General features: G+C 56.6%; 1 protein-coding gene across 3 annotated transcripts in view; it reads right to left on the reverse strand.

The window, feature by feature from the left end:
* Window positions 1-12,675, reverse strand: part of SHISA6 (shisa family member 6) — a 277,283-nt gene extending 264,608 nt beyond the window's left edge. For all 3 annotated transcript variants that reach the window (XM_039231469.1, XM_039231468.1, XM_039231467.1), the window contains exon 1: window positions 12,044-12,675. In XM_039231469.1, coding sequence (XP_039087400.1) covers window positions 12,044-12,675 — 632 coding nt within the window. The remainder of the gene's footprint in view (window positions 1-12,043) is intronic.
* Between the last annotated feature and the right edge of the window lie 381 nt (window positions 12,676-13,056).

The following is a 13,056-nucleotide window of genomic DNA, read 5'->3' on the forward strand; positions in this document are numbered from 1 at the left end:
GAAGAAAAACCAGAAGAAGGGGGAAAGCAGCAGGAATTCCCAGAGGGAATTAAGCAGGGAATGTGAAGCAGCCTAAGGCAGAAATGGGGGAAGGTTAATCCCAATCAACAGAAGTGGAAATTACAAAAACACTCTAAAGGAAATGCATTTTTACTGCTTCCCGAGCCATTGCAGGATTACAAACTAGGCTGGAAAAAAGAAAACAGAAATCGATCCTCAGAGAGCTACCTCATTGACTAGGTGAGAATGATTTGTAATCAGCATGCCCATGGTCTAAGGAAGAGCCATCCAGAAAAATCTGTCCTTCCGCATGGTGTGTGTGCGCCCTGCACAATCTTTGCCTGTAATCTGTCCATCACAGCTTTTAATCAGACAGAGGAAAGAACAACCACCTCGCTCAGGTCCAATTTGCACAGCTTCCAAATTAGCAGAATCTGAATCGATGCAGTTTGACCAAGTTACCGCGGGACAAGTTCAAGAAGGAGATGGAGAGGGAGAGAGTAAAGGAACACACCCCAACAGACGCGAAGAGAGATCAAAAGAAGGAAAGACGGAAGAAAGAAGCAAGCATGCACAAAGACCCACAGGAAGGAGGAGAAGCATTTTAATGATGGGACTCGAAAGAGGGAGAGAGACAGAAGCCGGAAGCCTGTGCTGAAAGACCTCACTCTCTTCCTGAACGCTTGAGGCTGGGGTAGGAGGCGCTGGCAGGGAGGTGGGCAAGGCAGCTGCTGATCATCTGAGAACAGAAAGGGGTGTGATTTCCTGCAGCATCAAGAGCCCCGCCCCCACCCCAAGCCCCTGGGCGGTCACACCCTGGCAAAGACGGGAGTGACTCCTCAGGACTCAGGACGCAGTAGAAAGTCACAGAGGGCCGGGTGCTAGTCCGACAGGGCGACAGGGCGGCTGGAATCCCAATCCACCCACAAGCGTGTCAGAGCCCAAGAGGTGGGTTTACAGGAGGCCCCGGCCCCAGCCAGAGCTGCGCCGACATCAGGGTGATTGAGGCCAGAGTTCCCGCCGGATGGGATCCGAGGCCAGTCTGGAACCGGCAGAGGAGAGATCTCCGGGAAACATCTCCTTTGCTATTATGGGGATCAGCACCCATTCCCGCTGGACCCCAAGGGAGGACGGCAAGAGTATGCATTCCCAAGACCTCCAAACGGAAGGAGATGGTGGGTTCTGGAACATACTCTCAGATGCCACTTAGAATGAACAGCCGTGCCTCCCAGGGAGTGCGGGGGGTGGGGGGGGGGCTCTCGGGTTCAAATCCCTCCTCACTGGGGCAGCCAGACCGAAGGAGGCTGGAAAAGGGGACAGAGTGGACGCATACTTCCCAGAAGAGGACATTTGGCTAAGGAGGCCGCGAATATGTCCAGAGGACAGATGTCCTAAGTAATGAGACTTTAATGCCGGAGCTAATGGGAACAGAACACGAGACCAAATGCCAAAAAAGCAAGGACTAATGAGCGTTTGGGAAGCCTGCGGAAAGCAGAGACTCCTCTCCCAATCGCCGGGGAGCAGGGCCAAGCTTGTGGCCACCTGGCTGGAACTCGGCCTCCATGGTCTCGAGGGGGGACAGTAGCTCTGGGCAAGGGGGACCAGAGTTCTCCCGTTCCTCTGACCAGAAGTGGGCGGGGGCCAGCGTGGGGACTGGAAACGGGGCTCAGGAAACCCCCTCCCTCCCCATTCCTGGGAGAGCTGGGGAAATGGTTCCCATGCCCACGTCAAGCAGGTGAGTGCCCTGGGCGGGGACCCTGCCCGGGGCTGCAGGCCAGACCCAACACCGACCACCGCCATGGCCATGGCCGTGGCCGGGTCAGCAGAAGATTGGGAGGCAAGCCCGGGGCGCTGAGGGTTCCCCAGGATTCCTCTGAGCCAACCTTTCAGGACAGAGGACCTGAGGTCACAAGCAACAGAGAAACGCCTGGAAAGAAAGAGGCATTAGGAAGCATGGCTAGGAAAACGGAACCGGGGAAGAACAAGACCAGAGCAGGGAGCTGGCCGTGTCTTGAGTGCATGCTACTACTTGTTATAAATGGGGCGGGGGGGGGGGGGGGGGGGGGCAGTGATAAATGGAGTTGTTTCTGAGCCGTATGTCTCAGTAATTAAACCTGGGAATGGCCCGAGGTCCACCTCCTCGCCCCCAAATCACTTTTTCTCCCTAGGGCCCCTATTACTCCAGAGCTGTCTCATGCAGAATTGCTCCGGCGTCCTGTCAATACTGTAAAGGTTTGCTATTTGGTATTTTGGGGTTTTTTGTTTTGTTTTTTGTTTTTTGCTATTGTTTCTCCATTGGAATCAGGGTGTTTTGCTTTGGGTTTTTGGGGTTTTGTTTGTTTTTTTTACGTTTTCTTCGTATCGCCTTAGCTATCCTCAGCCAATATAATTATCATTCTTGAAAACAAGCCTTTGCACCGCCCTGGTGGCCTTGGCCCTGCAGGCAATGCAAGCAAGGCCATCAGCCCAGTTCTGCAGTACCCTGATCTGCAGGGCAGCGGTGACCCGTTTACATCTGGGAAGATGAGAGCCAGCTGGCCCCCAAAGGAGATGGAGCCGGGCAATGTTCTAGCTGTGTGACCTTGGACAAGTTACTAAGCCTCGTCTGTTCAATGGGCACCTATCCCCAGAGGGTGAAGGAAGGATGCACACAGGCAGCTTAGGTCAAGTGCACAGCAGGGTTCCAGACACGGAGCAAGCCCTGGGGGCTGAGCGCTCTTCTGGGTGTCTCCCTGACACCCTCCCTGCTCCATCCACATGACCTTGAGCTCTCATCTAACTGAGGCCTCTGGCCCTCAAGGCCAGCTTTCTGCAGATGCACAGGGGACAGGCTTGTGTGGGCTTCTGGGAGACAAACCTCCCCACCATCCTGCCCTTTGAGATGAGGAAGGGGGCTCCTCGGCCACAAAGCAGAGCTGGCTCTCCCAGGGTTCAAGAACGCCTGTTCGGGGGTCCGCAGGGGCAGAGGCTTTGCCCCAGCCCACGAAGCTGGAGGGCCGCCTCCCCGCCCACTCACTCCTGATGGGAAAGAGGAACATCAGCCCACCCGGAGTAGTACCACCGCTGCGTCCCCCACAAAGCCAAGAGTCGGCAACAAACTGCCCCTGTGGCCCCCTGTCACCTGCCCCTAAGTTCAGCCTGCCCCACGCTCGCTCCACTTCTGCGATCAATCTCGAGCAACGACTACCCTCCCAGGGGAGCTGGGGACACTGTAAACGCATGTCAGGAATCTACCGGCAACGCTCGCTGGAAACCCACCTTCCTGTGCTTGCACACACGTCTACCTCCTCGACGGTCCAGGGGGACCTCACCCGAATGCCCAACCGTAGAGGTGACGGCGTCCACGTGCAGGGAAGGGGGGGCACCGAGAAGCCCGGCTCTGACCCCAAGCCCGGCCGCAGGCATCCCGAAGAAAACTGGGTCCCTCTACCCTCACAATCAAATGAGGAATCTAAATTGAGCTATCTGTCTACTATCTCTTGAAAAAATGTGGGACATTCTTTTTTCTTTTTTTTTTTTTTTTCTCCCCTCTCTTTCTGGACAGTCATTTGAACTATTTCCTGCATATTCAATGCCTTTCTTTTTCCAGCTGCCGCGTGGTGGATCCCGACATACTGATAGAACACGGAGCTGAGTTTCCTAAGGCCGTGGAGGCGCGGCCCCTGCGAAGTGGCCACCGCGGAGAGCCCACTCTGATCTGCAGACCCACCGCTCGCGACCCGAGCGCCTCTCCTGGGCTCGGCCTTTGGAGACCCTGGATGTGGCTCCTGGCACAGCAGACCTCATTACTGGAGGCGCTCTTTATTTCTGGGACTAACCGGCCGATCACTGAGTGCACTCGGCCCCGTGACTTAGCGCTGCTCACAAGAATCAAACCTTCGGGACGCCTGGGTGGCTCGGTCGGTTAAACGCCCGACTTGGGCTCAGGTCATGATCTCACAGTTCACGGGTTCGAGCCCCACATCGGGCTCTGTGCTGACAGCTCGGAGTCTGGAACCTGCTTGGGATTCTGTGTCTCCTTGTCTCTCTGCCTCTCCCCTGCTCATGCTCTGTCTCTGTCTCTTAAAAAAAAAAATGAAACGTTAAAAAAATTTAAAAAGAAAAATCAAACCTTAGCCTAAGAGGATAAAAATGTATCTCGTTACAGAGTCAAGATGACATTGTGTGGTTCCTGAAAATTCCAGGACAATGCTGTCCGGGCGGGGGCAGGTTGGCATGTGGCCTCCCAAAGCGACTGCTTAGAAAGAGAACACATTTAGGAGAGGTACGCAGAATCAGGCAAAGGCTCGAAGCTGCAGGCCGCGAAGATGAGCTGCAGGTACTGATCAGACCCAAACGTTCAGCCTCGTTAGCCATCTCCCTGACGCTCCTTCGGACCCTCACCTTGTATGGACCTCCGCCCCCCCGGGATGGAGGCCCAGAGCTAAGCAAGGGCAAGGCTGGCACCAGCGAATGTGCTGCTGTCCTGTACGCCATCCTGGGGGAGGCACCTGAAATCACACGCACCCTGGGCCCCAGGGGGGTGCCTGGAGGCCCCCCCGGCCTCTGGGAAAACTGAAACTCTGCCGCATTACAGACGTCCGCCCCCGGTTTTACGAGGTGGTCCACTGCCACGCCACGGCTCGCGGCCTTCCGGCCTGCGCCGCATTTCCCTTCTTCGATGGCCTGCGTTCCTCAGATCTTACGCAAGGATTGTGCTTCGGTCAGGCGACTGTCCGTTGCAAAGGGGCGTGGAGAAAACTACAAGGGGACCGTGGAAGAGCGACGGGAATCACTCAGGGGACAGTAAAATTGAATGAGGAGGGGCCAAAGAAAGGTAGGGAAGCAAGCAAGGAAGGGAAAAGGCCGTCACTCACATCCCTAAACACCGGGAAGTTATCTGGCAGTGACTGAGAAACAGGTGCGTAACGTGAAACAATGACAGATGCTCACTGCACAAGACGAAGCTCAGAAGAGAGCGGGCCCTGGGCTTCTGGGTCCAGCTCACCACCCCCCAGCTGAACGCCCCCACCCCCCACCCCAGGCACCATGAAGTTAGGGCTGCGTGACTTCCCTGCAAGAAAAATGCAACGACTCTGCAATGGATGACAAAACAATGGAAAGTAGGCTGACCCTTGAGCAAGCAAGGCGGGGGTGGGGCAAGGACTCATGCAGCTGACCATCCAGGTACAGGGGCGCCTGGGCGGCTCAGTCCGCTGAGCCCGCGACTCTCGATGTCAGCTCAGGTCATGATCCCAAGGTTGTGGGATCAAGCCCCGAGTTGGGTGCCGCACGGAGCGTGGAGCCTGCTTGGGATTTTCTCCCTGTCCCTCTCCCCTATGCTAGCTCTCTCAGTCTCTCTCTCTCTCTCTCTCTCTCAAGAATCAAATTTTTAAAAAACCAAGTTGTTAAGAAACTCCACATATTGTTTCTGACTCCCCCCAAAACTTAAGCACTAACAGCCTACTGTTGAGCAGAAGGTAACGTGGCAGTCAATTAACACGTTTTGTATGTTACGTGAATCATATATGGTATCCTTACGATACAGTAAGCCAGAAAGAAGGAAATATTAAGGAAATCATGAGAGAAAATACGTTTATAGTTCTGCACTGTCTTTATTGGAGAAGAAAAAAAACATATCCTCAGGGTGTCTGGCTGGCTCAGTCGGACAGCATGTGACTGGATATCAGAGCTGTGAGTTCAAGCCCCCAAAGGGGGTGTGGAGTCTACTTAAAAAAACAAAAACAGTGCAGAACTAAAAAAATTTTAAATTTAATTTTTTAAAAATCCATGTATAAACAGACCTGCACAGTTCAAACCTGAGTCATTCAAGGGTCAGCGGTATTAACCTACCTGCCTTTTCAGAATGTTTTGACTTTACTTTTTTTAAGAAAAAATTTAATGTTTATTTATTTTTGAGAGAGAGACAGAGCAAGAGCAGGGGAGGGGTAGAGAGACAGAGGAGACACGGAATCGGAAGCAGCTCCAGGCTCCGAGCTGTCAGCACAGAACCCAAGGCAGGGCTCGAACTCAAGAACTGTGAGATCGTGACCGGAGCCGAAGTCAGACGCTCAACTGACTGAGCCACGGAGGTGCCCGTGATTTTACTTCTGGAGATAAAAAAAAAACAAGAAGAAGAAAAAGAACAAGAAAGGACAGGGGCAATCTTTCCTGAACGTGTGTGAAATAGGCCTGTTCAAGGCCAAGGACCCCGTGAGGGTTTGCACGTACACCGAACCCTCCTCCCAGACTGCAGTACCTACTAGAAACATGAGGTCAGAAATGTGACTCTGGGAAAATAATGGGCTGAGTTTCCCAACACAGAGAAAAGGGTGAGGGGATCAGAGCAGAAGAAGGTACTTCAAAAAACAAATTTAGGGGCGACTGGGGGGCTCAGTAGGTTGAGCATCTGACTTTGGCTCAGGTCATCATCTCACAGCTTGTGGGTTCGAGCTCCGCACTTTTACTGCTTCGAATTCTGTCTCCCTCTCTCTGCCCCCCACCCTCTCAAAAATAAATAAACTTTAAAAAATTAAAGAGGGGTGCGCGGGTGGCTCAGTCGGTTCAGCATCCAACTTCCATTCAGGTCATGATCTCGCGGTTCATGAGTTCAAGCCCCGCGTCGGGCTCTGTGCTGACAGCTTGGAGCCTGGAGCCTGCTTCAGATTCTGTGTCTCCCTCTCTGTCTTCCCCTCCCCTGCTTTCACTCTCTCTCTCAAAACTAAATAAACTTTCAAAAAAAATTAAGAAACAAAAACATAAACGAAGTTAATGTCGGCCCTAATACAGTCCGTCAGAGCCCCCTCCCCACCGCCAGTCTGAGACATCTTGGAGCCCCCACAAGTCCAAACCGACATTTGTAGTCTCCACAGGATGGATGTCGTCAAGGGATACGACCAGCACTGCAAGACTAAGTGCACCTGAATTCACTACAATTTAAAAAGCAGATTATACGGAACTCTGTAGCCAGTGGCTGGGTGCTTGCTCAGCGTGTGGTGAGGACTCTCACTCGCTATGGAAGAGGAGCCAGAAAGTTAGATCTAAAAGGCAGTCGACCTTGCCAGGCCCTGGAGAAATCGCGGTGCAGGGGTGGGGAGTGGGGGGAAGATGAAGCTTTCTTTGGTGTGGTTCCCTTCTCTCCCGGAACCTCCGCGGGCCCGTCTGCCTGGGGCTGGCGAATTAACCTCTTTCCATGAGCGCACTTTTTCAGCTGTGTGAACCACCGCTTCCTGCACAATTGATCTGAGAATCAACTGCACAGTCAATCTGATCGCTCATTAAAATGGGCTGCAAACAGTGAATTGGACTTTTCTCTCTACCTGTGTCTTGGCAGCCTCGCACGGTGGGTACATTCTTGGTATCCTGGCAGAGTCTTCCCAAGGAACGTGCTCAGAGCCTGGGGTGTGGCTGTGGGTGGGCAAGGGGGACAGATGTGCACGCCTCCCGGGCTCGGGGTGGGGGTGGGGGGTGCAGGAGAGAGCAAAAGACAACAGCAAATGCCAGGGGGAACCCTCAAAGTGCCAGGGTTCTTAAAAGTACTTGTACGGCGGACGTGTTAAAATCAAGAATGAAGGGGGGCCGCCTGGGTGGCTCCGTCGGTTGAGTGTCTGGCTTCGGCTCAGGTCATGATCTCACGGTTTGTGGGTTCGAGCCCCATATCGGGCTCTGTGCTGACAGCTCAGAGCCTGGAGCCTGCTTCGGATTCGGTGTCTCCCTCTCTTTGACCCTCCCCTGCTTGCACTCTGTCTCTCTCCCTCTCAAAAATAAATAAACATTTAAAAAAAAAAAAAAGAAAAGAATGAACTCTGCTGGTCTCATGTGTTGAAACACACGCCTTAGAGGCTTATAGGTTTTATGGTTAGAAACAGAGCTGGCTCCCAGCGGGTGAGTGGGACTCATCTGTGGAACGAAGGAATGTGCATGAGTCCACTTCTCACCCTGATACCTTCCCTAACCCCCCTTCCATAGCTTTCTCAAATTCTTCCCCAATTTCAGTGCTTTCCTCCAAGGACAGAGAAAGCATTCAAGGCTCAGCCCTTCCATCCAAGGCAAGATTTTGTTTTTCCTGTCCTTGCAACTGCTCTATCTGAAATTAAAAAAAAAAAAAAAAATTACGAAAAAGAATTTTAAAAACCTGACTCTCTGTTTAGATCGGTTCACTAGAATGAGCTCACAGTGCTTCTCCAAAATGGGAGTGTTTTGGGGGTGATCTGCCAATTCATCGCCCGGGAACCTAGGAAGAGAACTCACGAAATCAGCCAGCAAATGGGGTCCTGCTGCTGCAGTTACGGAGTCTGTAATTAATTTGTAATTAGTTTCTAGAGGGAGAAAAGGTGGAACAAAGGGTTCCCTGGATTCTTCTAGAAACAACCAGAGGAGTCCAAAGACACAGAACCCTCCCCATGACTGTAGGGCCACCTCCTGGCACTTTTCCTTTCTCCTCGTAACGTCTGAGCCTGACCCACCACCCCAAATTCCTCCATCCTTTCCATGGAGCACATAGCGGAGGGGGGGGGGGTACCTGGGAAGGTCTGGCTGCACCACCTCGGACTAGGGCAGCCCAACAGCTTCGGACCTCATCTGCTAAGGAACCATTAAAAAAAAAAAAAAAAGTTGTTCTCTTTCTTGGAAAAGCTCATCTCCAGGACGCTAATGAATCAACTGTGGCTGAGGAGGAAGAAACAGGTTTGCATGTGCAGCAGCCCATTCGGGGCCATTTCTGGGGTCCAAGCCCTGCCTCGGAGAACCCGGGTAGCCCTCACTGAGCAAAGAGCCCCAGGAAGCACGCACTGCAGAGACCACTCAGGAAACATTAAAATCGGTGCCTGCGTGCGGTCTATCAGCTTGAGCCTCAGCCCCGGGAAGGCGAGACAGAGATCCGGGTGGGAAACAGGCTTCCGGCCGGGAAAGGTGGGCACCCGGGGCCCAGCTGCCGGACCCCTCAGATCCAGAGCACAGCTCTGCCTTGGATCCCTCTGGCCATCGCTTTCTCCTACCCCGGGGTCAAGCTGAGTGGGACTTTGTTCCTCCATCAGAATCACTGGAGAGCTGGTAAGTTTCCCCTACAGACACTGACTTCTCCAGAAACAGGACGGCAAGGTCTAACCACTTCTGGAAAAGACTACATCTGTTCTGCCCCGCGGGGGCCGGAGCAGTGAAAGCAAGCCCTCCCTACTCTGAGGCATGTGTGCCCTGAGCAGGCGGGAGGAGGCAGATGGCTGATCTCAGGGCGGCGCACTCCTCTCCCCCTCCCGGCTTGCGACCCTCCCACAAACACCCCTTCCAAGGAGGAAATTCTCCCTGTGCCCCAGCCCCTGCCTGCCCAGCCGGCCACCTCCCAGGGAGAGGATCGCACCCTGGAATAAATCCTTTGCCTTTTTCAGAAATCAAGACGCCTCTGCTGAACTATTTCAAGGCACATGGCACCAGACGCACGTCCCGCTCCCTCCGCTGACCTCTGACGGCTGAACCTCCCTCCTCCGCCCCGCTCTCCCCAGGGAAAACCCATTACGGTGGGGATATTGATCTCTTCCCTGTTCCTTCGTCCCCACTCTGGTTCCCAACAAGGCCAGAGGCGCCAAAAACTCCCCGGGATGGCGAGCGCTGACCTCTTGAAGTGTGAGCAAAGTGAGGCAAGTGGTGGGAGCACACCCAGGCGTCGGGGAGGGGTGACGTCCAATGGGCACACTCACCCTGACATGCCTGGCTGGGTGGCGGGGCCGAGGTGGGATGCTGTTGTGCCTGAGTCACCCAGGACTGGACACGGAGTTTCCCCACCCTGCCCAAGGTCACTCATGGGATGTCATCAGTGGGTAGCTCATGCTCGGTCCCCTTCCCCCAAACACTGAGACAGGCATCATCCCCTCCTTAACAAGCGTCAGGATGGTGGTTTCCAAAGCCCTGAGCAGGCGACATTGCAGCTGTGGGAAGAGGTGCTGTGAACTGAATAAAATCAGGAGGTGAATTCGAGGCAGAAACGTCCCCTCTTTACATAATGGTCTGAGGCTGAACTCGGCTTCCTGAGCGGCGGTCACCTGCCGTCCCCGACCCCAGAGACAGACTGCCCTGATGGCATCACCGGTGACAGGGCCATCCACCCACACACACACGAGTCACCCTAGTTCGGGGTTGGGGAAGGGGGTCGGTGGGAAGGGAAGGGGAGAAAACACCGAGAGGGGCAGGGACATCTCCAGGGTCACAAGCCAGTAGAACACAGGCCAGAGCCGGCATCCAAGGGCCGTCCGCACCCTCCCAGGCCGTGATGACTCAATTCAGGTCATCAAGGTCAGGGCAGGGGAAGGCTCCGTCTAAGAGAGCAGAGAACAAAGGCTCAGAGAAGAAAGAAACCCAAAGAAAGGTCTGCGGGCACCAGCCGGCAGGAGGCCGCAGGCAGAGTGGGAAGGCAGCGGCGTGAGAGGCCAGGAGCCCAGGAGAAAGGTGAAGAGAGACAAGCCTCGGCGCCTGGGGGCACAGAGAGAGGGGCCACACAGGCCAGGACCACCTGCTTCGCAGGCCATTCCTTCTCTGCTTTCCCAGAGGAGCCAAGAGCGAGAATCCAAAGGGGACACGCACTGACCACACACCATTGTCACAATCCCTCCCTCAGCCCCCGGGACCAGACTCAGTGCCCGGAAGTGAAGATGGGGTGCAGTGGGGAGGGGACAGTGGCACCTCAGGGTGGCGAGTGGGGATGACGGACGGTTTGGGGAGCACCCAGTGCTAACACCCAAGTTTGTCACTGTCCAAGTACCCGAATCTCGTGCATCTGACTCAATGAAACCTGCCAGCGAGCATCATCTTTTCTCAACAGCTTCCAAGGAAGGAAAAAGAAAAATCATGCCCAGAAATTTCTATCTGCCTTTCTCTCTCCTCATCAAGGTACCGGTGATTAAGGTCCACATCAGCAAGGGAAAGAAGTTTCCAGGCCAAAAGGGTAGCCAGCAGAGTGTAGGAACGCTAGTTCCTGCAGGTACATAGCTCAGGGTGGGGATCCGCTAGGTAAACTCGGAAACAGGACCGGTCGGAGGGAAGTGGGGGTGGGGGGGTGGGGGTCCGGTCATGAGGCCAGCGCCCACACAATGTGCCAGAGATGGAGGCAGGTCCTTGGACACAACTGTTTCCCGAAAGACTGCTGCACCAAGCCTGGCCATTCATTCATCACCACCAGGGGACTAGAAGCTGAGCTAACTTAGCCTCCCCTGGGTGTGTGTGTCGGTCCCCGGGCGCGGAAGACAGTCCGCTTTCCTGTTCTCTGGGCTCCGACCTCCCTGAGGATTCACTGGGAGGCCGGGGTGGTGGCGTGGGAGGCAGTCGGGGTAGGACCAGGCACTACCATATTCTCAGCTCTTGGCATTAAGTTTTGGTAGGAGGCTTCCCCCACCGGCCCCCTAATGAAAGCTGGAACAGCTGCCCACCAGGTTTAGCCCAGCAAGAATGTTCGGTCCGAGAGTCCTGCCTACAGGGTTTGAAAGAACAGATCCTCCAGTCTCAGCAGGAAAATAAGCACCCCACTTGGGCAGGATGCGACCAAGGGACACCATCTGCCCTTGGTCCACTTGGAATGGATAGATCTTCACCCCCTTCTCACCCCGGGAAACCTCCTTTCCAGATCGCCCCCAGCTCTCACCCGGAAAACACCCGATTTTGTACTAAATCACTCCTACTCTTCTCTCCTAAGCTTCCGACGTCGCTCAGGACCCTAGACCCAGAAGGCTGTGCCGGCTCACTCAGAAAACCGAATGCAAGAGGAACGTGTGCCCAAGTGGTGCCCACCTGCCCGGAACGTCGAACCCTGGACCCCCCCCTCCCCCCAGGCCCCCGCCCCCGCCCCCAGGACCTTCCCCACCGCCATCCGGGAGCACACGATTTGTAAAACTCTTATACTCCAACTTCACGAGTTCCTCGGCTCCTTCCTCTGCCCCTGAAACCAAAAAAGCATGCGTTCTGGGCTCTGCAGAGACGGAGAGATTTATCGCCAGGGCGAAGCCGATGCTGGGGAGCCAGGGCGCGGCGGGGGCGCGCGCGCGGGGGCCGGGCAGGGCGAGGCGGCGCCGGGCCCTCTCACCTGTGGATGTTCATCTCCCGCGGGGGGCGGTGGGCCTTGTCGTAGGACACCTTGGCGAAGACGCCGGCCACGATGACGCAGGCGACGACCCCGCAGGTGATGTAGACGGTGAAGTTGGTCTTATCCTTCTCCGGGTCGTACTTGTTCTCGGGCCCGGGCGACACCACCTTGGTGCTGGGCGTCTGCACCCACACGGGGCTCTGGTAGTTGGTGCACTGGCGCTGGTCCAGCTTCTCGTGGCGCTTCTTGCAGCAGAAGCGGTAGTAGCAGGTGCCGCAGCAGTACAGGTAGCCGCTCTCGCTGTTGTTGCACTCGAACTCCTTGTCGTACTGGCCGCTCACGTCGTAGTAGCCCCAGCACGTCTCGTAGGTGACGGTCGCGCTGGCCGCCGCCACGGGCTGCCCCCGCCGGCCGCCCGCCTCGGGGCCGCCGGGCGCGCGGGCCGTGCCGTTCAGCTCCCGGCCGCCGCGGGCCAGGGCGCCCCCGGGCCGCCGGCCCCCGACGGCAGCGGCGCCGGCGCTCAGGGTCCGGTTGGCGGCGCGGCCGCGGGCGGCGCGGGCGCCGGGCAGCAGGCGCAGGGCCTCGAGCGAGAGCAGCAGCAGCAGCAGCAGCAGGAGGCGCCGCAGCGCCATGGCGGGGCCGGGCGGGAGGGCGCGCGGGCGGGCTTCCGCGGCGGGGCCGGGCTCCGAGGGCGGCGGCGCGGGCGGTCAGCGGCGCCGCGGCGATGGCGCCATCGAGGCGCGGGCGGCGGGCGGCGGGCGGCGGCGGCGGCGGTGCGCACGGGCCGGCCCGGCGCTGGCTGCTCGGGCGCTCACGCTGCGCGCCGGCTCGGCGCTCCCCCCGCGGGCTCGGCGCGCCTCCCGGGCAGCCCCATCCCCCGCCGGCGGCGGCGCGGCTCAGGCGGGACCCGAAGCGCGGCTCCGGGCGGCGCTGGCGGCGGCGGCGGCGTGGTCCCGTCCGGGCGGGTCCTGCGGGACAAGACGGGGAGCCGGTCACGGGGCGGGGCGGGGCGC

Source organism: Hyaena hyaena, unplaced genomic scaffold, assembly GCF_003009895.1.
Source record: "Hyaena hyaena isolate Hyena2069 unplaced genomic scaffold, ASM300989v1 scaffold_58, whole genome shotgun sequence".
NCBI lineage: Eukaryota > Metazoa > Chordata > Mammalia > Carnivora > Hyaenidae > Hyaena > Hyaena hyaena.